Below are 27,100 nucleotides of genomic sequence, written 5' to 3' on the forward strand. Positions count from 1 at the left end.
GATTTGCCTTGCCTTACATTACATTTGCCTGGAAGATGAAGTCCAGGTGTGTGGCCATAAATGTTTCCATTCACGGTTCATTTGGAGGCGATGAGGATCTGGTTACTGGCATTTCTGCCTATTACCTAGGCAGTAGGTACAACACAGGAACAACACACTCACAAAAGCATCACTATGATGAGGAGTTTGGGGATGTTCTGTCATATCACCACGGGAAGCCAAATGGAGAGGAAATAACTGTTTCTTCTGTCTGTTCCTCCTGAGTGCATCCAGTGACAGCCATGATCAAGGCAATAGGCAGCTGCTGTATCTGGAACAGCTCTCCAGATCTAATGCTGGAGTTGGGAGGTCTTAACTATTCCTGAGCCTTGTTTTCTTCTTTATTTTTTATATTGATGTGACGCATACACAAGGAACCCCAGAATTACACTCAAGCCAAGTTTTTGGGTCAGGTTTTATGGATGGGCTCCTACACCACTGGCAACCTGCAGCTCATTACATTGTGTGAAAGTGAGGTGAGTTATACTTGAAAATCATGTGCAAGTTGGAAGTGAGTGTGAAATCCATGCTCTCTCTTGTTTCCACTGACTCTCATTTTGAGATATGAGGTGGTTTTGATACTGAAATTCAAAGCAAAACACAAGATGCAGAGGCAGGAGTGATAGAAGACTATGTCAACAAGAATATAAAAGGAAAACACGTGTATAATCCTGAAAAGCAAAATCAAGATTCACACTGCTCTGGTTTTGGTAGGAAATATGATCTTTCTGTGAGGACAAGTAAAATTGACAGAAAAGCACCAGCAGAGTTTCTGTTTAACCAATGAACAACACAAACAAGTGAGAATGCTGCTGCAATAACACAAGAAAATTTTAAAAGTAAGTAGATTCTCACTTTTTATACTTTTTCAGTATCTTCAACAAGAAGTCTTGAAGCGAACAAAATTAAGACCTAATCATAAGTTCTCCTTTTTTTTTTTCCCCTTTCTTTGTTTATTGTAAGTAAACAAAGATTGAAATCTGGATCTTCTCAGTCAGAACTAAGGGCAACCTAAATTCCCAGAGGCCTGTGCGCTGGCCATCTCAGGGAGCCCAGGGAATGAGTGACTCTTAAGCATCTTCTGAGATACAACAACAAGCTGAGTACCAGCACAGACCCCTTGAAATAAACAATCTGCATGCACCAGTCTTCCCCATCTGAAAAGCACCAAGCGGAACCAGTCAGCTGATGACTAGTAAAAATCTTCAAAACTGCCAATATATTCTTGGGGGAGGAGGGAGTACCCACAAAGGAATAAACATCCAGCAAAGAAAGTACAAATAAAACTGGGTGTCATGAGAAGGTCACAGAATACTCCTTGGGTTGTATTCACAGTATTATTTTTCTTCTTTAACTTCTTCCTGTGCAGTAGTTACTCAGTGTGTAGAAGGGTGGTGCACCCACATTGCAGTCTGATATCTGATTAAGGATAAAAATTAACAGAGCAGAGCTGGGAAAAACTGACAGTGGGTTTCACTTTCCAGAAGCAAAGTTAGTGTGAGCCCAGATCCCACAAGACTAACTCCAAGACATCAGCATCAGCTGGGTTAATGGATCTAGCTCTGAGCTTTCACTGGTAGAATTAGGGATTGATCTCAGGACAGCTCACACCAGCCTATAGGATCTGCAAGCCAACCTGGAAAGTGGTAGGAAATGAGAACCGCACTGGGAGATCACATAGAAATGTGCCCTGTTCTCTGCAATCTACACACTCTGTTCTTTGGCTCTGTGGACAGATCATGCAAAGCTTTCCTTTCCCCAGAAAAACACAGCAACTCTGACTCTGGTGTAATTGCTTTCCTTATTTTGGTAAATGTTCCTACTGTTCCCCTAGGAGGCTGCAGTTGTGCCAGTGAAGATATTACAGGAATCCAGTCTGTCTTCCATATTGAGATGCATTGATGCAGAACTTGGCTCTTTCTGCTGGATTGTACATGGGCTTGCAGAAGTCCCTGCTTCAGGCACATTTTGTCATACACTCATCACTTCTGCTGCCTCCTTGCTGGTAAGACAAAACCACTAAGGCAGGTGTCAGGATTTGTTCACACTCCCACTTCTAAGAGCCATAATGTAAAATGTGCCTCTGTGGTATCGAAGCAAACAAAAGTGAGCTGTGGCTGGGATTTTCCCATTTGTGGTTTGCTAGGAGTGAACAAAAACAGACACTTTCCAGCCACAGCAGATTGCCTGGGTCTCTCTTCTTTTGCTCACCATCAGACCTTGATTCCTTCTCCCAGCTGGTGTTGCCTACTTATTGCTATAGCCTTGGGAGTGTAAGCCCCCCATCATGCATCCTGATACTTGCTAATACCCAGCGTGGAGGTCAGCTTTGGTGCTCACATCTACATGGCCTGTTCCTTGAGGGCAGAGGAGGCTGTGGAGGCACTCGCTGCCCTTGGGACAGTGCTGGCAGGAGCCAACACATAGGATCCTTCCCCAAGCACAGCCAGGCCCTGTGCTAGGTGGCCGTGCAATCACTGCACTGAGCCACAGCTTTTTGGTCTGCCTGCTATTCAGTCGGGGTATGCCTGTTCGCACGGAAATAAGCTGCTTCAAAGTCATTCTGGCACAAATTAAGTGTTTGTGATGCACAGCACACAAAAGTTATAAAAAACAAATGAAATAATGAAAGAGAAAAAACCACCAATGTTTTCCATATGTACAGGAAGGCCTATGCACATAGTACAATGGCCAAATCCCCTGAACTATTAATAAATGGGACCTAATTAGATGGAGATAGAGCAGTGCGTGCCAACTGGCTGCCCTGTATGTGCTGTCTATACACTCTCATTACTGTAGCTTGCCTCCTGGGAAACTCAGAGCATTATGTCCTTTGTACAGCTGTGTCCTATTTGTAACCTAAGCTTCTGGTGTAGCTGATCACCACCCATTAAACTCTCATTTTCTTCACCAGTCGCATTTTCCAGAACAAACCCTGTGTCTTAATCATGAAACAAAGTGAGCTCAGAAATATGCCTGTGTACAGTGCTGGAAGCGAGGGCAACTAAGAATTGAATTGAGGAGACCTCTATGCCTTCTAGGTGCCTAACAGACAGATATATTTGGATGCATATTTATCACACACGTACATGTATCAGAAGTCCTGCTGGGTCCATCAGCAGGGATGCTGCAGCTGCCAAGGAGCCTCAGAAGTTCTCAAGAGGACACAATGCAGGATGGCAACATTTTTGAAGCAGTGTAAATCAGTCTTTGGAATGTAGAAAGGAAATGGTGTATGTACTGTAGCCTCATGGGATTCATCTGGTAACTAAAATCAGTGTTAAATACACAGGACTGTAGAGTAAGTGATTTTGATTCATGTAAGCTTTATGCCTAGTCTACAGAAGGGTGTATCCACAGAAGCACTGAAACTACAAAACTTCAGGAGGACTTGAAAGCTCACCCACACCACATCCACCCCCTGAAAAGCAGAGCAGCCTTCCTCTTTTCCTTCCAGACAAGCTTATGTCCAGGCAGAAGTGAGTTTTGTACCATGGATTTCTGCCAGGCAGAACCGAGATGCAACCAGCTGTCTGCCTCACAGAGACATCTCTGGGTCAATATTCCATGGGACAGATCTGATATGTGTATGCAAAGAACAGCTTTAAGGGTGCATTCAGCAGCGGATGTGCATCTGTGACACAGCCTTGTCTCCTGCAGATGAGAAGTACAGCATCCCCCAGGGGAAGCACCAGCAAGACGACTTTCCTCCTGGACCTACTGCTGAAATACTGACAGCCCCTTGATCCTCAGTTCCAGTCCCCTACACAAAGACTGGTACCCAGAATACCATGTCATAATTCACTTTGTCAGTGTAGAGCCTGCATCTGCACTTCACAAATGATGGCTTTTTTGAGCTCTCCAGTTGGACTAATCTCTTATTACTCAGACACATCATTCTAATTAAGAAGTATTTTCATCAAGAGTTTTAATTACATATTTTTATACACAACTGTATTATTACCTAATGTCATTTCTTCTTTTAAAGCAGAATAACATTTAGAAATTGGAGTGTTCTCCTTTCTAGTCAGCTTATTTTAAATTTCACTTATCTTCAGCAGTGAACAGCTCACCACCCGGTGTAACTTTACCAGATAATCCACTTCCATCCTATTTGATGCTTAGATTCTCAGGGACTAAGCACACCTGCATTGCTTTCAGACATTAAACTGCTGTCAGTAGTTTTGTTTAAAAATATACAAAACCATTTATCTGAATTTCGGTGATTTCACTCCTCCTCTTTTTAATTATTTTTAGTGCAAGTCGATCCAGTAATGCATCTTTAAACTGCACTATCTCTGACCTCTGGGAGCCAAAGAGCAGACGGTGCTCACTGCCCTTTTGCTGCCCACACCACAGCCCCCTCTGCACATTCCACCTTGCAGTGGTGATGCGAGATGGAACCTTTACCTGGCAAGTGGCTCATCTTTTCCATGCATAATAGATACATGGGTGGGTTTTTTTATTCTTCTTTAAGGAAAAAAAAAAAAGAAAAAAGAAAAACACACACAAAACACAGAGCTTCTCTCAAAGGAAAGAGGAAGCCAGAAATGTCGCAGCATCTCAGTCCTGCCCCATGATGCTTCTTCCTGCCTGTGAATTTCCACCTGCTGTTCTGCACTATATAAGGCAGCACACGTGGGGTAGAACTGTTTAGTCGCCTGCGCCCGCCCAAAGGATTAGCAGCTCGGGGAGCGATGCTGCCTGCTCTGTCCTCTGCAGCCCACCGGAGGTGAAGGAGCTCCAGAGGGACTCACTCCTTGGGTAAGCAAAGCCTGTGGATGAACGTGTGCTGTTGGGGTGCAGTTGGGGAGCCCCGGGCACAGCTGTACAGAGATGTGTGCTAACAGTTCGTGGGCAGAGCCGAATGGCTTGCTTAAGCGTCTTTGTGTTTGCAAATTAGCAGCCCCACGTAGCTGTCACTGCTTGCTCGTTTTTGCATGGATTAAAAGTGGAAAGCTGCTTTCTTGTCTGAGTAAACAGAGCACAGGACCGAGGGCATTAGAGAGCGCTTCCAGAGAGCGCTGCTTTATGGCTGACCTGGGTGTACTATCCTTCTGGTCAGGATCGTGCTGAGATGCTCGGCTGGCTTGAGGGGCAGAAAGGAAAGAAGGGTGAAGCTTTACCAAGCTTTTTTTTTTTTTTTTTTTTGTCTGCTCCTCGTTCTATAAACAGGCAAACAAAAGGACCTGAGGAAGCAGACAGTGCAGAACTCCCCCCGGTTAAGCTCCTAATGAAAGTGCTCAGCAGCTGTAATACTGTGAGTGTCCTTGTTGTTTCAGCTCTGTCAACAGAGCGACTTTGAAAAGCATGGATTTCCAAACTGTAGCATTAAAGTACTCACGTGCGGTCTTTGTTTTCTTGTCTAGTCAAAGACACTAAATGCTGGGAACATGGAGAGTTTGATTGAGTGCCCATCAGAGGTAAGTAGTTGCTATGTCTCCCCAGCTCCTTACCGGGCACTGAGGCAACATGTCTCTGTCCCTCCAGTGCACACTGGTCAGGATCCCATGGCAGTGGCCCCTTCCTCACCGGGAGAGTTTGGGAGGAAGGGCGGGCAGGCTGTTCCCCTTCCCCACATGAAGCTCGTGTCCTGTTGTGGCTTCTTGGAGTCACAGCAGCAGTCTAACTCAGTGCTGGGGCTGTGACTGGCTGGGCAGCACCCGGGGTGGCTGGCTGCTGCGCACTCCCGTGCCACCAGTACTCTTGTTGGGCAGCAAGGCAGCATCATAGCTGGGCCCAGGGCTCCCTCGGCAGCTGTCTGGCCATTCTGGTCACTCCCTGGGCCCTGATGTGTTTCTGCGTGGCTGCGTCATCTTGCTCAAGGCCCTCTTGTAACTCTGGCATGCTTCTTTCAGGCTGATGCCAAGAAATGCCCCCTGATGGGCCCAGCTGACACTGAGGATGGATTTTGCCAGTTGGCTGGTGAGTTTTAAAAACAAACTGAGGAACTGCCTTCTTTTGTAGTGCTTGCATTGCTTGGAACTGCTAACAGAACTGCTAACCTCATGCACCTTCATGCGGCCTGAGCCCAGCGCAACCCGGGAGGCATGTCCGTGCATCCCTATTCCATGGTCCTCAGAGCCAGGTTTAATTGTGTTCCTCGGCAGCAACATCAGTGAGCGTGCTGGTTTCTGACAGGAACATCTGCACTGGGGTGTGGCCCTGCAGCTCACTGCTACCCATATGATTACACACCAGGGCAAACACACCCAGCTATAGCAGAGCTGCACTTGTTTGCTCTCATGGTGCAAACAACTGGGAGGAGACCAGCAGTGAGACAGGGTCAGAACTGGAGCAAGCTGTCCTGTCAAACAGTTTTTCAGGTGCATCATGAGCAAGTTTTATACTACTCCATAGCATTAAAGTGACTTTCTCATACCTTTTAGCCCTTGCTAAGAGATTTCTGACCCTGAAGCCAATGTGGCCCAATAGTGATGCTCTCACCTCTGAACAAGGCATCTCCTTCATGGACAAGACTGCATAGTGAAAACTGCCATTGTAAGCTGTCCAAGTGACACATCTACCTTAGATAGTTATCACAGAAACCTCTGCAATATTAAAAATCTTTATAAATGTTGAATATGTACTGTTAGTTCTGTGCCTTGTATGTTCCTTCTAAGAGGAAACAGTGGCTAGAGTGTAAAAAAAAAAGAAACCTCAGAAAACAGGAAAGGTGGTGTCCTTGGAGGGATAGTTCTAAAGTTTAGGCAGTTGCTTCCTTAGCAACAAGTTGGTTGTCTTTCAGTTTCTACTCATCTAGTTTGAGTTGTTGCTTCAGCACTTCTGCTCTTTGTTCCACATCACATAATACTGCACACAGATGAAGCATAACTCTGTTATTTTATTTTAACTGATTTTTTTTTTAATTTTCCTTTTGTTTGCAGCAGATGGAACAAAGAAAAGAAAGAAGGTGATATCATGGCCATTTGCTCTGAGACGTACCTCCACCAGCGGGGATTCCCCAGGGCAGCTGGACTCCGGCCTCAAGATCACCTTGTTTGGCCAGCCTCTGGCAATTATTTGTGGGGAAGATGACACACTGCCCCAGCCAGTCCAGGTAAGGAATCCTGGTGATATGTTTATAATAATTCTGGTTTCCAGAGTGAGGCAGGATCCCCAGTGCTTGTTCTATAGTAGAGATAAGTGGTTTTGGTGTTTCCTCTCCATGAACAATTCCAAGAAGCTCAGGGCTCTTCCCAGGTATGGGATCAGATCTGCAAGTTCTGTCCACTCTGTGCAGCTTTCACTGGAAATGACTTCAAGTGGAGACACTGTGGACCAGGAATGGGAGAAGTAGATCTTAGTATAATTATCCGTGGTTTTACAGAAGTCATATAAACAAATCTTTCATCAACACAAACATCCAGGGATATTTTTATTTCCCTGAAATATCATTCAGCTATAGACTGCTACTGATAAATAATCAAAGACTTACCTTCTAGTTAAAAATGATCTTGCAACAGTTCTCCCACTGAGTTTTCCAACTCACATGCTTTGTTCTCTTCTAAGACATATTTTCTAGGCATTCAGCCTGGCTTGGGAGCCACCTCTTGTTTCCTTCTGGAAAGAAGCAGGGATGACTCCAATAGAATACAAAAGTAATTTGGTTTTGGGAAAAAAAATTAGCTTATTATCAGTGTAACCTACTTGGATATAGAACTAGATGAGTGTCCATATAGAGTGTACCTACAGTCATTTTGTTTTCTCCTGTATCTAAAGAAATGTCCACCTGCTAAAGGACCTTTCTTCACTCACAATAACATTCTTCCCATCCCTGTCTATTTTTTTCCCACAGGATCTCCTAACTATATTGTACATGAAAGGACCTTCCACTGAAGGGATATTCAGAAAAGCTGCCAATGAGAAAGCACGAAAGGAGTTGAAGGAAGATCTAAACAAAGGCGAGAATGTTGATTTGGAAAGCAAAACTGTGCATCTACTGGCAGTGGTTTTGAAGGTAAATTCCTCTCACCTTCAGCTGTGGGAGAACATAGCTAATTTGCACAGGCGTATCACGGTGTAGAGATTTAGCTTAGGTGGGACTCCAGTCAGAAAAAGCGTGAAACCAAACTAAATGTTTTAGGCATGGAAAAGCTTGGCTTTTTCCTTTTGCAATGGATTTTCAGCTCTGTTTCTTCTGTTGGTTTTCCATATGCCCACAGGAAATTCTCTTCCTCCTCCTCACCATCCTCTTCTGTGAGGAATACTGAGGTTCAGGGATGAACAAGATAAGAGCTAGAACCTCTTATTGCACTGACATAAGGGCACACAGCATATGTAGCTGTGAAGCTTGCTTCTCTGTAGAGCTGACAGTCACATTTGAGACCAGGTAGCTCCACCCAAGCTGCCTTGTAGGGAACTCAAGTAGTGGCCATGCTCCCTTAATGTTCAGTCTCATCTCAGCCTCTTGATCTTGCAGGACTTCCTTCGAAATATTCCCTCCAAGCTTCTGTCGGATGACCTGTATGACAAGTGGATGCTAGCTTTGGAGAAGCCAAGCAAGCAAGAAAAAATTGAAGAACTGAAAGAGTAAGTGTTGCAATCACCAAGTTCTGCAATCAGCCTTGGTGTGATGGAGGGACTGGTAGTGACCAGAACCTTCTCTGGTACTTGAGTCTCATTTGAAAACCTGTTTGTCCATTTGCAATTGTTTCTGTGGGGGCTCTGGGACAAGTAGCACAGAGAAGCACTTCTCTAGCAACAGCACTTCCTGGAGGTATTTGGGATTGCTCTAAGAACCAGCTAGAGCCAGGAGGAGGAGGGAGGTGACAGTGTCACAGGCAATGTGGTCACTGCATGGTATGGCAGGTGCTGATGAGAGCTATAGGCCTGTTGGCCACAGGGTTAGGCAAGCGAGGCTGGCTCTGTGCTGTGCCCTTCAGCAGGAGCAGAGGTGAAAGACAGCAGAAAGGGCTTTGCAAGCTGTATGACACAACCACAGCCTTTCATGTACCCTCGGGAAGCCTCTGGTGATGCCTCTGATGCTGCCTCCTCTGCTCAGGGACACAGGGTGCTGCACAGTTGCCTCTCAGTGGAGATCTCTTAATTCAGGATCTTGTAGTTACCCACAAGCTCAGCTGCTGTTGGGGATTTCTGAATGATACTTCTGCAAAGTAGTGAAAGCACAGGCATTCCTTTTTCTGGGGGAAGCATTGTCTGTCTGTATAATTGAGACATGCTCAAATAAAGAAGTAGCAGCCACTGCAGCAGGAATTAACATCTCATTTTGTGTTTTCACTTAGGGTGGCTGACAAATTGCCCAGACCAAATCTGGTCTTGCTCAAGCACTTGCTCTCTGTGCTTCACCGCATCAGCCAGAACTCTGACACCAGCAGGATGGACGCCAACAACCTTGCCATCTGTGTAGGCCCAAACATGCTGAGCCCAGGGACAGGCAGCATGCTACCACTAGAGGTGCAGAAGGAGATGAATGACAAGGTGAGTGGGATTAACAACCAGCTGTTGTTCTTGGGCAGATCAGACCCATCTTCAGGGATCCCACTGGTACTGCAAAGGCTAGACAAAAGAAAACAGCACCGCTGCCCCTCTTCCCATGTCTGCAGTGTGTACCCTGGTGGCATTGCCTGCCAGCCACCCACACTCTGAGGAGTGCATTTTTTTTTTTTTTTAATACTAGGGCAGATCAGTCCATCTGTGACGTCAGGCCTCATGGTATAGGCAAGGATTTTGGCAGAAGCTATCCTTCTCTGTGCTGCCCTTCATCATACAAAGACATCAGGCAGGAAAGACTGTTCAATGTATTTTCAGCCTCTTTGACTGAAATAGATGGTTTTCTGCATGCAGGTGACAGTGTTGGTGGAGTTCCTCATAGAAAACAGCTCGGAAGTATTTGGGGAGGACATTCTCTGTCCTGTCAGTACCTTGGCTGTGGAGTCACCAGAGCACATAGACAGCTCTACAGGTAAGAGAATGGACTAGGGTTTGTCACAGACGGGGGCTGCTGCTCCATTTTTTCAGTTTGCAATGGGAATACATCTGTGTAAACATGTTAAAACACCCTGCTGTACTGCACTTCTACAGGGATATTTTACACATAGTTCCCTTTCATCCTTACGCAGCCAGTAAAAACTAACAGGTGCTTTGTCTCCACAGAACATCTATGTGCTACTCATCAGAATGACTCTGCCTACGACAGCCCAGATCCTGAAGCTGAATGCTGTACTTCTGAGCTAGAGCAGCCCAAAGAAAGAAGCGCTGGTATGAGCAGAAGATATCCAACATGTGTCTCTGCCACGTCACTGACTAATTGCAAAAAGGACATCAACACGATGGACAGGAGGTACTCAGAGCCAGACCTATCCTTCCAGGACCGTTTTGAATGCAGAATAAGGAAACAGAAGCTAAACAAAAGTGAAGACAGTTTTCCTGTTCAGCAGAAACAACTAGGGCTGGAGAATGAGGCACTGGAGAAACAGCTTGCAATCTTACCTTCACAGTTATCAAGTGACTCTCTGTTCAAAACATCCTCCAGTTGCTCACTAGAGAGCTCTGATGGCTCAGTCTTCACCAGTTCCCCATTAGTTTCACCCTCTAGTCCCAAAAAAACCTTCTTAAATAGGCCCCAGTCCTTTTGCACCAAGCCCCATGAAGACTGCAGCATACCTAGGCGAGAGATCAAAAAGCATTCTATGTCATTCTCTTTTGCAAACCACAGGAAAACACTAATAAAACATCAGAGTTGGGGGCCTGGAAAACACATGGGTTTCCAGAGGGACAGTTTCACAAAGAAAGATGATCAGTTCTCCTGCAGAATTGTCCAGGAAAACAGCCCTGAGGGTTACAAACCATTGTCATATCAGCAAAGGCCACGTTTCATGTCAGCTGATGAAGTGTTCAGAGAGGTAGACCAGAGGAATCCTGGAAGACCTCCCTCTTACGAAGAAGCTACTAAGAACTGCATGGCCACCCAACTCCCTTCCTGCAGTCTCACCGTTCAGACTATGAGATTAAAGGTGTCAAACCAGGACGCTTTGCCATCTGATCCATATACCAGCCTTGCACAGGGCACAGCCTGTACAGCTTCAAAGGACCTCCTCAGTAACAGGGTTTCTGCAGTGAATGATTCAGATGCAGAAACGGAAACTCTCTGTGTTTCAGTTGGAATAAACTCCCGTGTGAGTTTACCTGTGACCCCTGGAGTGTACCGCTTGAGAGCCATGTCTGAATCCTGTCAAAAGAACAAACATGAGTATGTGGCACGCCGGTGCAGTCAGCCCATTTTTGAGGTAGAACAGATCCAATACGCTAAGGAATCCTATGTTTAAAAACTTCTCTCTCCATCTTTGCACCATACAAAGAAAATGTAAAAATAGACATCTTGCTCATCTTTTGTAAGATATTAGTTTCAAGGGACCCAGAATAAGCTATCTCCACGTGAACATTTTTTTCTTGGAGGCTCTTCTGAAGTGTTGGTCACTTTGACGTGCCGTGTTCTTCCACTAAAAAAGGTGTGTGCTGGGGGAAAAATATGTAAAAATGAGTGAATGTGATGCACATAATGTGTTGTGTGGGAAAACTAGTTAGTAGTTGATAAATGTTGTTTGTATCCCTAAAAGAACAATTAAAAGGTAGGCAGGTCCAAATACCCGTCCCACTTTTCTGTATAGTTGAAGACTCTATGCCATTTACCATGTGTGTCAGGCTGATGCAATCCTTCGTTGATTTTCTGCATTAAGAAGTGGGTTGGCAGTTACCCCAACAGGCGAAGAGCTATTCTGTCATCTAAGCCATTTCTGTACTCTACCATTAAGCCCCTTGAACCTGCTGCCATTCCTTCCTCCTGCTTGCTGGCCATGAAAACAATATGACCATGAGTCAGTATCAGTATTGTGTACTGAGCCTGGGTTTAGAGCTGTTGAAGCCCTACAAGGTCATTATGGGCATGTATCAAGTGAACCTCGAGTGGTTGGAGAAGCTCTTAGCCTAAATCAACTGGGCAGGCTAATCAGAAGGAAAGACTATAATAATAAAAAGAAATCTCACAAGGAAACATTCCAGATTCAAGACTTAATTAATTAAAATTGAAGATAGTTTGTAAAACTTAAAGAAAGGAAAAGTTGTTGTCCTTATAACTTTGTAAAGATGACAGGATGTGCAGTGTGTTTTTACATGTAGGAACTTATTTTAGTTAGCACTTACCTTTCCTTTTATGGCTCAAGAAGAGGCGGAGTTTTGGTTTTCTCCTGTGTAAATTCACTACAATAAATTTTTTTTCTGACACATGGTCTGTTGTCTCTCTTTATAACACTCAAGCACTACACGCACTGTACCTACTTTTACACTATTACATGGCACTGCTGTTCTGTTTGAATGACATATCTAGTTAGTAGGAAGGAAAGGAAAATAGCTGACCAGCTTCATCGCTATTATTTTTTTAATAAGATTGTAGGCTAGATTTTGGGAATACATTCTTTTCTTTTGGGGAAAGAAGTTACACTGCCACACAACAGCAGTTATCAGTAAGATGGAGAGGGAGTTACAAGGAAGAGAAGCTAATTAGAAAATAGAGTACAGGCATCTTGGATATGACATTTTCTGGTTTTAGCTGTACCCAAAAGGAGAACAAGAGTCCCTGGTTATTTCTGGCGACTTTATATTTGCTACCCCTTTCATGACTATATCCAGGCTAGCAAGAATTGTAATTACTTATAATCTTGAAACCCGTATTAATGTTTTGAAATACATACTGATTTTTTTTCTTGTACTTTTATCTGTGGTTTAGATTTTATCATTAAACATTTAACTTATTATGTTACTTTCACATGGAAAAAAAAAAAGCAGCCGCTAAATATATGATTCATCGAACTTAGAAATTCTGAGAAAAACTGAATAAACATGCATCCTCTGTAATCCACACATGCTTGGATTGGCAAACTGATGTGTGTTTGCTTAGGCAATTATTACTTGCATATTGCCCTCATGTGGTCAGAGTGGCAGAAACACTAATCATACATATCTCGCAAAACTAATTAAAAACTTATTGCAAATTATTCCATACTTTCCGTGAGCTTTTTGAGACATAGAAAGTTAAAAACATTGTCAGGGTTGCATGAGTATGCCAGGTATTTCTTCTGCAGGGAACATGTTAACATACTATCTTGCAATACAACTTAAGCCCATGTTTAATATTTAAATAAGAAAACCTACATTTCTGTTCAACCCACATGTCTTCACAGGCTCATACAAGCACACATAACTTGTAATACATGCGGGTTTTGAACTGAGTATGTGTGATGGTGCTCCAGGGAAAATTTGCACTGCACTGTGCCCTCCTCAGCATTCTGTTGTGGCCTACCAACCAAACTCAGTCTATTCCTATGGACTCGCTGTCAAAGTCCCAGTGCTGACACCTAAAACAAAGGTAACAACTTGGGATTTAAAAAAAAATCATTATTTCCTTCTTTGCAATGAGATTCTCCCTCTTCAGCCTTATGTTTAGAAGTAGATAATGTACTCATCTCTGTAGTTTCTTGTAGCCCACAGGTCAAACTAGTTTGGAGACTCTGGCCTGGAGTATGTTCAACTTTGGAATGTCAAAATTTAATCACAGAATCGCTGCCCTGTAACTCAGTTACATATTGCAGGGAGTTCCACGTGGTCTCTTTTTTTACTATAATCTTGAACTGCTACTTTCAAGTGTCTCCAATGACAATGAAAAGGTATATCACAGGAGACCAAAAGCTACCCATAGAGAAAATCTGTCAGGTTTTCATCTGGGAACAGGAGCTCTTGTTTCTCTACTGCCCGTAGCAGCTTTGGTGATAATCCAGGAGAGACATTGGTTTGTTGCAGCAGCACACAATCACTGCTTGTTCCCAGGCAGACACTTCTCACCCATATGCTGCGAGTCACTATTTCACTGTCCCACTGCACACAGGAAAGTCCCTTGACTCAGGACAAAAATATTTTTGCCAATTTTTGCTAGAGATTACAGCACTTAATCATCACAGGGGTGAGCTTTGAATGAATGTAAGTAGGCAGCTCAGGATTCTGAATGACAGCCTGCAGCAGACAAAAGAGTACTCAAGTTAAGGATTTACTCATTTCCCTTGCCTCCTCTCCAGGACCTCCAAGCTCAGTGGTTCCCTAAAGGAAGGTGTCATTATGGGTGTCAGGAATTTCATCCATCTATCATCTAAATGTGTCCTGAGACACTTCCCATGAGATCCTTGCAAAGGGAAACCCTTCCATATTATAAAAAAGGCTCATGCCGAATAGCTCACTGCCACAACTCTGTGAGCATAACATGATCTTTCTTCCCTTCAGTCCATTCATGTAATCCCTCTCTCAGGAAAAGATGATGTTTTCAAGTGTCATTCATACAACCTTTACAATCATTTTTGTTCATTGTCTGTTATATCATCAATAATGTGCACAAGTCACTTCACCTCTCTGCTATGACATTCTAAACAGCAGGCTGGCTTCTGCACTGCTTTGCAGACCCAGCAGGCAGTGAGAGCTGAGTGGAGTGGGCATTAAATGCTGCTTTCTTGATCCATATTCCCTCTGCATAGCAGAGTATGTTTGTCTCATATGGAAAGCAGCATAGAAGCATTCACTAATTTCACTCGGAAACTCAGCCAGGAGATTAAACAAGGTAGTTTTGAAGTTTGCTTGGTTAACTGTCTGATCCAGCAAGGATTTTATCTCCAGAACTGATCACACCCAGCTGCAAAGCTAAGGGAATTATAAGACACTGTTGAACTGCAGGCTTTAGGCAGACAGCAGGAGCTGTGGCTACCAATGTGCCTCTAAAAGGACAATTTCTGACTACAGGAAAAGGAAGCCACTTTGGTTAGGTGCTCTGGTTACATTTTTCTCTGAATTTTCTCAGCAGTCAGTCCTTATCACACATGTCATCAGAACAATGAGGAACTTCTGAAGGTTAGATATTCACAAGAGGAAGGAACTTTTCAAACAGACTGATGATAACCCTGGGAAAAATCCAGGGGAAAAGGTCATTGGATAAATAATACAATCTTCATATTGGTAACTGACTATCATATACACAAACAGCTGCTTTTTAAATGCTTTTTTTCCTCTCTGTTGCTAAGAATCACTGATTATATAGTCCTTTCTTTCCCCCCCCTCCCCATATAAAGTATTGCTCATAATTTTAAATAAATCCTTTTCTTTTGCTATGACAATTACATCAATTTAAATCTCACTTCTGAGTGAAGCTTCTGCAAGGTGAGAGGACACCACAGATCCTTTTCTTTTTCTAACCTGAGGTGCTAGGATGTGAGTCCAAACAGTTGTATAAAAAAAAGTTTTCTAGGAAAGATTTGTCACTTTCTAAACAAAACCTCTTTAGCCAATCAGCTTTTTACAGAACTGACCCAATAGCTGCTTGAAACTCTTTCTCCCCACAACCCACAAAACTCTCACCAACTTCCTTGTCAGATGCTACAGTCCAGATTCCAGTCCTTCAGCTGTAGTATCGTACAAGCCAAGATAAAAATTATAAAACACTATTTTTTTTGTAAATTATTTTAAGGCCAAACCCAAGTAGATTCCCAGAGAAGACTTTCTTGTAATAAAGATAGGCGATTTGCCTCTTCATGCTTACTGCACAATCTTGCTTTCTAAGCCCTCCCTGATTTTTTCTAGACACTGGGTATGAAGTCTTAGGGTAGTATAGGGCAAGGATGCAAGCCCTGTAAATTTGTCATACTAAAAAGCAAACTTGTGCAGGAATTTGAGGGAAAAAGGTGGTCAGAGTCAGAAATGACATGGTAGGTGAAAATAATATTGCATGTTTTCTTGAAATAGTGAGTAACAAAATCTTTTCTTGCCGAGCATTGGAAAAATAAAGGCCTTCAGAACTGAAATTTCCTTGCTTAGCTCCTGCTCAGGACTGAAGTCAAAAGGAAGTTTAACTATTTTGGCTCAAAGACATGAGGAATAAGATCTGCATGTTTTCCTTTCAACAAATGCAGATCGAGATTACCAACCCTGCTTACAAAAATAGTAGTCTCTTTTACAATCTCAAACCACTGGGATTGAAGTCTAGCTCCAGTAGGTTGGTGGATTTTTTTCCTGCTATGTCTCTTGCTTGTTAAAGTTTGCAAGCTGGGACACATTTTAGTTAGAGCTAAGTATCTCACTGTCAGAGCAAGGCCTATATGTAGGTATTGGCTGTATATCACAGATGTATTAAACTTAGTGTCTACAAACATCAGCAAAGGCACCATCTGAGGGCTGTCAGTTACCACGGACACAACACTGCAGCAGTATTGCTGCTTCCCTCTGACCCTGTCACTGCAGCATGTCAAAAGCAGGTTTCACTGCACTTCTGCTAATTGTTCTCCAAAAGCATTGGAGTGCACTTGTAACTGTGTTTTATATTTCTGCTGGACATCTCAGGACACTGATAAGCAGCAGCATGATTCCAGGACTTTTGATGCCACCTCAAGCACTTTCTTCAATGGAGACTTTCAAACTCCGTTGATCTATCCATGAGTTTGTCCCTGCTTAGGCAGGAGGGATACTCTGCAGTCTGGATTGCTCTATGGTTCTGTGATGCTCGCATGAAGACAATGGCATTTTAGCACTTGCTAGCATGCAAAGCCAGAACCCTTTGGTTCTCTCGCGGAGTACTTTTGATGCTTTTGCACTAAATTGTAAAAAACTCTAGGTTCTATTGGCTCTGGTTGGCTTTGTCAGTTCTGCTCTCCCCTCCCTCATGACACTTGTACCATACTCTTGGTTCCCTTGCCCCTTGCAAGTCTCCTGCGAAGGAAACACCCTCTGCTACCTGAAACCTGTGACCGTCTATGCGGTATTGTCCTAAAGCACCTACACCTGTCATAGCAACATAGCAACTAAAAGAAATAGCTTCCACAAGGATTCCAGAAACAAAGGGCATGGATATTTCACACAGAGCTGCTCTGTGATTCCACGATTCTACGATAGGGTGTACTGCACGCTGCCTTTCACGACATCGATACTCCAGCCACCGACCCAATAGGTTTCTCTGACCTCCCCTCAAGTTTTCGGGCGCAGACACAGCCGCCAGCTCAGCTCAGCCCAGCCCAGCCCGGCCCCGCCCTGCGCCTTTGCGGCTCGCGAGCGGCGGACGAACGGCAGCGCCACAGCGCGGCCACACCTCATACTGCCAGAACCCTCAGCGTCGCCGGGAGCCGCGCCCTTCTGGCCCGCGTATGCGCGTTGCCTGAAGACGGTTGCCTAGGCGCCTTACTCCCTGCGCCCGCCACCATGCTGCCCGCCGCCATGCTGCCCGGGCTGCGCCCGCTGCCGTCCTCCACCGCGCTCTATACCTACTGCAGCCCTCCCCGCGCCCCGCTCTCCCGCCCCAAGTACCGAGCGGAGGCCGACAAGCCGTGAGTGCCCGCTCCGCGCCGCCCTTCCTGCGGGTCGGGGTGGGGGGAGAGAGGTAGAACAGGACGGGGGGCTTTCGGGGCCGGAGCTTGAGGTCACCGCGCGCGCTTGGTGTTGCAGGGAGAATGAGCCTGCCCGCTGGGCCAACCTGATGTACGACAGGAGGGTGGTGCGCGGCAACACGTACGCCCGTCGGGCTGTGCCCACGGTAGGTTCTGTGAGTGCATCGTACCCCTACTCCATTGAGAAGGAGCGCCTGCGGTGGGAGTGCTGCTTCTGGTTATTAACTTCGATTACTGGCGTTGCAGTTTAGCTTAAATGTTCAGCCCGGATGCAGGCTTGTCAGTTAGGTTAGCGTTCAACAGCTTGAGAGTCCAGGTTGAAACAGCCGTCCGGAAATAGCTTTGTGTCGTTTGTTAGTTGTTTCAAACAGCTGATTTCACGTGTTCTGTTTGTGAAGTTCAAAAGGTGTTTTCCTTCCAGCCTGCAAAGAACTGGATTTAGTAGTATGGATTTCTTTTGCTTCAACAGCAATAAAGTTCCTATATCCTTTTAATGTAACAATTCTGTTGATATTGCAAAAGCTGGACTTAAGTTACGGAATTATTGAATGGCTCGGGTTGGAAGAGACCTCAAGTGTCAACAAGTTCTGACCCCCCTGCCACTGGCAGGGCCACCAAACTCCAGATCTGGTATTAGACCAAGTTGCCCAGGGCCCCATCCAGCCTGGCCTTGAGCATCTTCACGGATGGAGCATCCACAAGCTCTCTGGGCAGCCTGTTCCAGCACCCCTCCACTCTCTCCATAAGAAACTTCCCCCTGACATCTAATCTAATTCTTCCTTCATTTAGTTTAAAACCATTCTTCTTATTTGCTTATTTATTTATTTTCATTTTAATTTCCCCCCCCCCCCCATCCCCTCTCTCTAATGAGCCCCAGTTAATAAACCTCTCCATTAATGACTCCTCACCCACACTGCCTTTATTTGTTTAATTCATCCCTCTCATCCCTTCACAGCTTGAGAGCACTGGCACAGCCTGCCCAGAGAGGTGGTGGAGTCTCCTCTGGAGGCATTCAAGACCTACCTGTGCAACCTGGGCTACGGAGCTGCTTTGGCAGGGGGGTTGGACTCAATGATCTCTAGAGGTCCCTTCCAACCCTATAATTTTGTGATCCCTTGTTCTGTCACTATCTAACCATGTGAAAAGTTAATTTCCCTCATGTTTATAAACTCCTTTTAAATATTGGAAGGTCACCTAGAGGTCTTCCCACAGCCTTCTCTTTTCCAGGCTGAGCAAACCCATTACTTTCAGCCTGTCTTCGTGGGGGAGGTGCTCCAGCCCTCTGATCATATTCATGGCCCTCCTCTGGACCCTCTCCAAAAGTTCTGCATCCTTCCTGTGTTGGGGAAGTCTGTTGCACTCTCTTAACACTTCACCTGGAAACTCAGAGCTGAGTGAGAATAAGCCGTTTCAATGTCCTTTATCTTGCGTTGTCTTAGTGTGGGATGCCATTAAAGTACACCTGTAGGTAGCCAGCAGATGTTATTAGTTTCGTGCTCTAGTCTTTAAGGAAACTGACGACTTGAAAAGTAAATATGAAGTAGTAGATTTGTAATGTTAAAAACAAACAGCAGCCTTCATTTACAAGAGAAATTAGTAGTATTTTCAAGTACAAAGTGTATGGTGGTGTATTTTTTATTTTTGTTGTTCACCCCTGTCCAGTGTATCCATCATCCTAATGCATCCGAGATTCAAAGGCAGAGAGAAGCACGGAAGACGGCACTGGCTAGAAAGAGAGCAAAAGAGCAGATGCAGCTAAGAACACCTGAACCTGTGGAAGGCAGGAAGCATGTTTATGTGCAGACAGGTAAAAGGATGATTTAAAACATAAGTCATATGAAAACAAAAACTTGCTGGTCTACTAAAGTGATGATGCAATTGGTAGAATCACTTAAGGTTAAGGTTCTCTAATCCTTTCCACTACAAACTCCCTATTTTTTAGTTCTGTTTAATTACTAATAAGCTTGGCTAACAAGTGACTTTTTTTTTCAGTTCTCAGTGCACGTTCTTGAACACTAGTCGAGAGAACCTCATTTATTCTTTCCTTTTCTAGTATTGTCAGAGGTGTTTGATGTATGCCTCAAGTAGAGGTGTGTTCTTTTAGTAAGACCAATATTAAAAATTAATGGGGGGAAGGAAAAGGAGAATGGGCAGTGGCCCTAATTTAGAACAGGAGACCACCCTATTTGTGAGCAAACAATTTATTTGTAGCAAGTCCAACATTTGGCAGTGGGTAATCATGGGGTGAGCATAATGTATTGCTGTACCTTTCAGGAAAGTGTTTTAGATTGTCTTATTAACTGGAGAAACAGCTGTGGTATGTGCTAATCAGATGTGGGCTTTTGTTTTGTGAATGGTCTCTGTGCCACAGTACAACTGAACCCTCCTCCAATGTACAGCAACTTCTCACCACTGAAATTCTATGCAGAAGGAGGCAGTCTAGCATTCTTCTCATGGTCTCCTTATCCTTCCAGTCTTTTAGTGCTGATAATCTTAAGCATTCCCCAGACCTTCTTTTCTGTGCTAGGCTGTTAATCTCTGCAGTGGGAAACAGACATATAATTCAAGTCAAGCACTTGGTGGCATAGATGTGTGGTTACCTCAAAGCTATTTCTAGTTGGCCCAGAAGGAGAGCATCATTTTAAAAAAAAAAATCCAACAGGTTCAGTGTTCTAGAGGTCCAATCTTCTCTATGCGCTGGAGAAAAATGTATGGCCCTGTTACTATTAATGCTTAGGAGATATATAATCATTGCCTGTTTTTGAATTTGCTGTACATTGCCTCTTCCAAGGATTGTTTATCTTGCAAGGTGGACTGAAAATAGTCTAGACTCTCTTTAGAAACCTGGTGAATGGGTTTAGGAGTGATTTCCAAGAACTGTACCAGACATTACAAGAAGCATGGCATCAAGTGGCCTATGCAGCAAACTGTTCTTAGGGCTTTTTTGTTGTAATTTGCATTTTGTTTTCTTTCTTTCTTTCTTTTTTTTTTGTAACTTTATAGGAAGAATTTACAGCATTCTTTGTTTATAATTCACCCTGTATGATAATCAGGAATAGTTGAGAACTGAAATAAAAAAGAATCCAATGTAGAGCATTCCTTGTGTTTTATTTCTAGAGCTGTATTTAGAAGAGATAAGCGACCGGATAATAGAGGCTGATGTGGAGTGTCAAACAGATGCATTTTTGGACAGACCTCCCACTCCTTTCTTTGTGCCAGCCAAAACGGGAAGAGATGTGAGCACGCAAATAGAAGAAGGAGAGGTATGAAGCAAAGTCATGTCCACAAGTAGTAGTGAAGCGTATTTCCTCTATCAAACAAACTTGAGACAAAAACGGGAAAGGAACTTCTTGTAGAACATGCAAAAAAACCATGCAAAACTGAGGACTGTATACAGGTTCCCCAGCATTCAGCTAAGAACCACAGTACTGAGAAATGTTCTCCTCTGTAGTAGTAGTATCCAGCCAGAGAGGAGCTGGAAACACAGAAGAGAGGAACAGTAGGGTCCAGGTGAGTGCTTTGCTTCACCCTGACAGCACGCCCTACGTGGCTGCTGCTGCTGAGTACATGGTGTTGCACTTCAGCCCAGTCATCACAGACCCCAGCAGCATTCATGCTTCCTGCCTTAGGTGACACTAGATCCCCACCTCCACTTCTCATCGCCTCCTGCACAGGTGCTTTGATCATCCTCCTTTGCTCCTCGCCAAGATGTTGAGAGGGATTGTGGTAAGGGGTTATTTATTTCTGTTTCACTGACTCTCATTCCCAGCTCTTTGACTTTGACATTGAAGTCAAGCCAATCCTGGAAGTGCTGGTTGGGAAAACCATTGAGCAAGCTTTGCTGGAAGTCATGGAGGAAGAAGAGCTGGCCGAGCTGTGGGCGCAACAGCGCGCCTACGCAGAACTGCGCAATGCAGAGCTGGCTGAGGTCCAGCGCCTGGAAGAGCAGGACAGGCGATACAGGGAGGAGAAGGTAAGTCTCATTAGGAGTAAAACAGGCATGTGTCAGTCCTCACCACGTCCGGTACTGAAAGATGAGCTCTGAAATAAGCTGGATGGGTGCAGAAGGGTGTTGTCAAGTTTGATGTTCCTGAAAGCATTTTGGTGCCATACAGTTCCACTCAGATACTTGCTTTCATGTGCCTGCTTTGTACTTTTCTTTCTCATTAGAGCAGTCATACTCAAGTGACCTGGTGAACTCAGGCACCTGATCGAGAGGCCAAACCTGACAGTACTGTGCTGTTACTCAAGCCTGTTAGTTATGATAATATCTAGCACCCTGACTACTCACTTAGAAAGTGAGAAGTACCTCATATTTTTTCATGCTGAATGCATGTGCTATTACGTATGTACACATACCTCTCAAGATCTCCAAGTATAAAACTGTTAGTAGTATCTAGCAAGTAGAAATAAATAGAAATGGAAAGTCCTATTTTCTATTTATTTTGGTTAATAATACTGTTGTTATTGTTTTCCTGGGCCAACCTGTGTTTCAATTTTTTCTTCTGTCAAATAGTTTATAACATTGGAAAGGGAAAAGTTGAGGAAATTTTCACCCAACCTCAGCTTATTCCAAAGGCAACAATCATCTCTGTCTGCAATAATCAAGCAGTTAAGATATCAATGCATGGTAAGGTATCAGGGAAGGATTTCATTTAGCCAGCCACAAGACCTTTATTTTACAGACTTGTCAAAATTAAAAAAGCTATGTCAAACGATTCCTCTGGTCCTTGTACTCCATAGATTCAGGAAAGGCTTTCTTTCAAGTGCTCTTTTACAAGCTTTTGTGAAAGTTAGAGGCCACAAATACTGGAATCTAGCTCAAGTGTCTGTACTCTGATTATCTCTGCTATTTATGAGTTTCACACTGGTGATTTTTCAGAATCTTGATCAAAAGAGTAACAGCTAAGGGGCTGAAGATTTAAGTGCAATGTTGTCTTGACAGGAGCGTTGCAAACAGCAGCAGATACAAATGCTGCAGAAGGAGAAAGAGACCATGGAGAAATTTGCAGCTCAGGCATTTGCTAAACGTTACTTGGCTGATCTTATTCCCTCAGTCTTCAACAATCTTCATGAGAGTGGATTTTTCTATGATCCTATAGAAAGAGGTTTGTATTTTATTGTTTTTTAATATGTGGAATAATGTAGATGTCAAAACAGTCATACTCACTTTATAGTCCTGTTATTTAGAGTAATGTAAAAAGACTATTCATTTACATTTGTGGTTGCACAGGTAGCTTTCAAACTCATATTTTTAATACAAACATTGGTCATCTGCCCCAAGTATTCAAAAATATGTAAGAGCTGACAGTTTCACTTATGATGACAAGACCTGTTTTTGAGTTGGCAGAAACAAGTGGCTGATCAGGACTGGTAGAGAAAGAAAGAGAGGGGTCCAAACTTTTTAAAGTGTATTTTGACAGGACAAGAGAAGAAATATGTATGTCACTCACATTGCCAAAGCAAAGTGAAAGATAGTCACTAAGAATTAGGCTCTGCAAATAATTTTAGAGCTGTACATCAGCAACTTTCAAGCTTTTGAAGTCAGCAGCGTTTCTTGTGGGCTACCTTGCTGCACCCTACTTACCCAGTTCCTGTACAAGTGCCTGGCTCCAGTCTAGGAGTAGGTATGCTCTCCTCAAAATGAGTCAGAAGGCAAATGCAGAAACTCAGTGTATTTTGCAAACTGATCAGAGTTTGGGACTACTACATGCAAAAAGCATAGTTGGAGTAGGCAAGAACTCTTTGGCCAGAGAGAACAAATGCTTTCAGCAGACCAGAAGCCAGATGTACTTGGAAGGCAGAGCGGGAAATGTTATTTTTCTGACTTGCTCAGGATAGTTATTTTCATCTAACCTAGAACATTACTGTGCATCTCTTGTGTGCTTTCCCTTTCGGGGTGCCAAGCCCCTTTGAATACCAATGACGTTGAGAGGACTCTGATTCAGGTCCATAATGATGAGGAATCTCAGTAAAAGAGGCAGGAGATAAGACACCTAACAACTCATGAGAGATTTCATCTGGCTCTTGCAAAGCAAATATCTTCTGGCAAAGTTGTTCTTTCCTTAATGATCATAGCAAATTAAAAACAGTCCAGAGATCCCATTGCTCATCTCTAATAAACAGATGCTTTTTCTTGCTTTCTTTCTGCCAAATCCTTACAGATGTTGATACAGAATTCCTGCCATGGCTGATGACAGAAGTGGAAGAAACTCTAGAAAAGAAGACTCTAGGAAGAGTGATGCTTGACTGTAAGTTATCAATTAATATGAGCTCCTCATTTGTAATTGTTTTTTCTTCAGTCAGAACAAATATTATGTTTGTCTGCTCCTTATGGACTAAGGGATCAGGTGTCATTTTAACAATAAGTCCAAGCATCTGTGGCTTCATATATTTGCTTTTGGGTTTTGCGTTTATTTATTTATTTTTACATTAAAAAATGTTTTTAAAGTTTGGAAAATCACTATTTCAGCCACTGATCCTCACCTGAAATACTAGAATTGTCAAACATGCTGCACTGCTTTCTCTCTCTGCTGGCTTTATATTGTTTGAGGTGTGTTTCTGCTGGGAGATGCAATATTTTTGGCGTGACAGAAAGGTCAGGTGACCAGCATTTTCCACCAGAACAAGAGCTTACTAGTTCAGCAATCAATAATCAAGTCCTTGCTTTTGAAGCAGATTAAAATATCAGTCTGCTTTCTTTTGGACTGTTTCAGTCTAAGCATGCAGGTTCTCTTATTGGTCCATCTTCAGAGGCTGCACTGAAATACCCGGACAGTCTAAAACTGTCTTTTGTAGAAGCACAAAATTACAACAGATGTGTGCCCACTAGGCCTAGCCCATGCTTATGCTTGCATTACATATTCATTCATGCAGTTTTACCTCAAGCAGTGATTGTGGATTTGAATTATAATTGAGTTTGTTTGGGTGAATTTTCAGCTTAACCTGGACCCAGTATTTCCTTTGTTGGGGTCCAATTCAGATAACTTCAGCTGCACTGTTAGTATTTTTATCTTAAGACATATGTGTTGCTGTGTACACTTAAGAACCACTTCTTAAATCATTTCTTCTTGAGGGAAGGAATTTTCTCTCCTTTTAAGCCAGAACTGTTGTGTCTGACCACTGATTAAATATCACAAGGAAGATTCTGCTGTAGAATATACCATAGATGAGATCTTCCGTCATATTCTCATTAAATCTTTAACTTTTACTGCCAGATACCAGGGTTTTGCACCAGTTTGTAGATGCACAGAATAGTTGGAGCAGGCAAATAAGCAATACTGACAGCTCCTATTTGTGCTAGTTTACTTTCTGCGTGTCCTGGCTTATATCCAATCGTGCACTGTTGAACCATTATCTCTGCAAAAGGAACTGTGGAGTACCTTCTTCAGCAAGTTTTGTAAGGCAGGCACAACCTCAGCTGGGATTCTGGCTTCTTCTCCCACTTATACAAAAGCATAGGAGAAATCTCTAAGGATATATTTTTAAGCTAGCTGAATATAGAAGCTGCATAAATGGCTAATTTTGTCACCATCCAATAAAAAAACGGTGAACTACAAGAGAAGCATCCAGACTAAGGTGGCTATGTTTGTTCTCTCAAGATGCAAAACTCAACCCAAAAATTAGCAAGGAATGTTCTTTTGGTATCTGTACATTGTCCTATTTTCTATATTAAAGCCCTCTTCGTTGTTGGCCTTTTAATTTAGCATATTTAGGTGATGTATTTCAAAGTGAGTGCTGAATTGTTTTCATTGGTTTGGAAAGAGGTACAATGTTTAGAAAAACTTACAAAGGGAAAACAACAAAAATAATAAAGAACAGATGTTTTACAGCTGCTTTTCAGAAATAGAAGATCTTTTTGATGACTTCCACGGTTCCAGTATTACCCTCTGCCAAAAACATCCCATGATATACAACCTGACTAGTTTGCCTTGTAGGGTTCCAAAAGTGACAGGACAACAATGAAAAGATGAACAAGGCAGTCCAGGCAAACCCTTTCAAATTACTGCTTTCAGTGCAAACCTTTGGCTGTAACTAGGCTACAGCAGCAGGGATGATTTTTCTTATTCACACATTCTTTCGCTGTCAGTATTATTTCCTTTTTTTTTTTTTTTGTCCTCTGCCTAAGAATTCACAGGTCAGCAATGTATAATTCATCTCAAATTACAGGGTTTTTCTTACTCTGTTTGTTAATGATGCTTCTTTCTCTTTCAGCGTTGATTCGTACAGTGACTGAAAAACGCTTATATGTGTTTAGCCAAAAACCTCTGCCTCATCATGTAGAGGCACCTGCTGAGGAGCACAGGCCAATAGACAACGTGCCACAGATAACTGCTGAGACAGAAGCTGCTGACCAACCAGTCATAGCAGATGAAGAGACTGACCAACCTGCTGCTGAGGAACAGCCTTCACGCCATATCTCTTTCGAGTTAGAGGAAGCCAATCAAGAAGTGGAGGACTTGGAAACTCACTAGCAAGCAGGCAAGTCATTATCCTGTCTGTTTCCAGGTACTGTGCTGAAGGATGAATCTAGTCAACAGCACTGAAGCATATTTTCCAGATACTAATGTTGCTGATTTCTGGCTGAAAGAGTCAAGAGAGTTTACTAGTGTCATGAATGGCACTGAAATTCTGTCTTCTTCTAGATAATTCAAGCCATCAAAAATCAGAGAAGTTTACAAGTGGATAATAATGCTGTCCCACATCCCATTCTAGAAGGACATGAAAAGGATATTGACTGCATCCTGGTAACCTTTGCAAGTGCCTTGATCATGTTTTAAGAATACAGATGTCCTGACTTTGCTTATTTTGTTGTGTGATTGGTCTTTGATGGGAACTATACTCTTCAGGATCAGGGACGTGAGCTGAGGGGCAGGTAGGAAAGGGCTAGCCTTTATGTTCCTGAAACCATTCTTCAGTGGCAACATGCTTCAAATTACTGAAAGAGAGGAGGAAGGATAAGAGAATGAATGTGTTAAACTTTATCATACATCTTCTCTGGTGATGGCCACTGAAAAAGGAACTTAATGTCCATGTGTTCTATGTTGATGGCCAGGCCTGCAGTAGTAAAAAAAAAAAAAAAAAAACAAGGGAAAAATTCTAATAAATGACATTTGCCAACACAAATTTGTATAGCTTCCCAGGCGTTTGGGAGTTGACTTCAAACATTTTATTTATTTTTCAATACAAATAGCAGTTTCAAAAACAGCTGATAAAAAAGTCCTAGAAAAGGAACTCTTAGCATCCAGAACCATGAACGTTTCAGTTTGGCAAACCAAACTGCAGTGGTGTCCTCTGTGCTGGGGCCAAAGAATGGTCCCTGATTTGCTGAGAATGCCATATGCTTTCTTCTGCTGTAGGGCTAGGCTGACTGCCTGCTGCCCGTTGCTGTCCTGGGTCAGTGCAGAAATTGCTCCTTCACACTCCCATTATTTGTTTTTAGGAAGGTTTTCTTCAGCATTTCTTCCCCCAAACTGAAGACTTGAAAATTGCCTATCACAGCAGCAGAGAGGTGATGAGAAGAGAAACAATTGCTGCTGAAGCTCTTAAATCTTCCCATCCACCAGAAGATTTTGTATTTCTAATTAAAAAATACAAAGAGGGGAGCCTCTCAGTCTGTCCATGCTGCTGTTCTG

The 27,100-nt window shown here is 43.3% G+C and overlaps 2 protein-coding genes across 3 annotated transcripts; both read left to right on the forward strand.

Annotated features, from left to right (window-relative positions):
- The first annotated feature begins 4,714 nt into the window (after positions 1 to 4,714).
- TAGAP (T cell activation RhoGTPase activating protein) lies at positions 4,715 to 12,014 on the forward strand. Of its 2 annotated transcripts, none has more exons than XM_065732723.1 (10): positions 4,715 to 4,803; positions 5,215 to 5,299; positions 5,409 to 5,462; positions 5,898 to 5,964; positions 6,927 to 7,099; positions 7,838 to 7,999; positions 8,462 to 8,571; positions 9,285 to 9,480; positions 9,847 to 9,964; positions 10,156 to 12,014. In XM_065732723.1, the coding sequence occupies exons 2-10, from the start codon at positions 5,273 to 5,275 to the stop codon at positions 11,325 to 11,327; spliced, it is 2,079 nt and encodes a 692-aa protein (XP_065588795.1). In that variant the 5' UTR covers positions 4,715 to 4,803; positions 5,215 to 5,272; the 3' UTR covers positions 11,328 to 12,014. The 2 variants fall into 2 exon arrangements, with proteins under 2 accessions (XP_065588795.1, XP_065588804.1); XM_065732732.1 differs by having other exon boundaries at positions 6,930 to 7,099.
- Positions 12,015 to 17,291: 5,277 nt separating this feature from the next.
- RSPH3 (radial spoke head 3) lies at positions 17,292 to 26,224 on the forward strand. The gene is made up of 8 exons (XM_065736667.1): positions 17,292 to 17,405; positions 17,524 to 17,611; positions 19,128 to 19,272; positions 20,583 to 20,728; positions 21,235 to 21,438; positions 22,411 to 22,573; positions 23,630 to 23,716; positions 25,680 to 26,224. Exons 1-8 carry the CDS (start codon positions 17,296 to 17,298, stop codon positions 25,937 to 25,939), a joined length of 1,203 nt encoding a protein of 400 aa, XP_065592739.1. The 5' UTR covers positions 17,292 to 17,295; the 3' UTR covers positions 25,940 to 26,224.
- The last annotated feature ends 876 nt before the right edge of the window (positions 26,225 to 27,100 follow it).

This window comes from Cyrtonyx montezumae, unplaced genomic scaffold (genome assembly GCF_038088225.1).
Source record: "Cyrtonyx montezumae isolate F1298 unplaced genomic scaffold, pur_monq_1.0 scaffold_0, whole genome shotgun sequence".
Taxonomy (NCBI): domain Eukaryota; kingdom Metazoa; phylum Chordata; class Aves; order Galliformes; family Odontophoridae; genus Cyrtonyx; species Cyrtonyx montezumae.

What these genes read in the sequence shown, in the direction of transcription:
- TAGAP (XM_065732723.1), top strand. Translation starts at nt 5,273, where the DNA reads ATGAAAGTGCTCAGCAGCTGTAATACT. An exon ending in TGCTCAGCAGCTGTAATACT is followed by an intron (nt 5,300 to 5,408) that starts GTGAGTGTCCTT and finishes TTTCTTGTCTAG; the next exon opens with TCAAAGACACTAAATGCTGG. An exon ending in CACTGCCCCAGCCAGTCCAG is followed by an intron (nt 7,100 to 7,837) that starts GTAAGGAATCCT and finishes TTTTTCCCACAG; the next exon opens with GATCTCCTAACTATATTGTA.
- RSPH3 (XM_065736667.1), top strand. Translation starts at nt 17,296, where the DNA reads ATGCTGCCCGGGCTGCGCCCGCTGCCGTCCTCCACCGCGCTCTATACC. An exon ending in GCATGTTTATGTGCAGACAG is followed by an intron (nt 19,273 to 20,582) that starts GTAAAAGGATGA and finishes TTTTATTTCTAG; the next exon opens with AGCTGTATTTAGAAGAGATA. An exon ending in CGCAAATAGAAGAAGGAGAG is followed by an intron (nt 20,729 to 21,234) that starts GTATGAAGCAAA and finishes TCTCATTCCCAG; the next exon opens with CTCTTTGACTTTGACATTGA.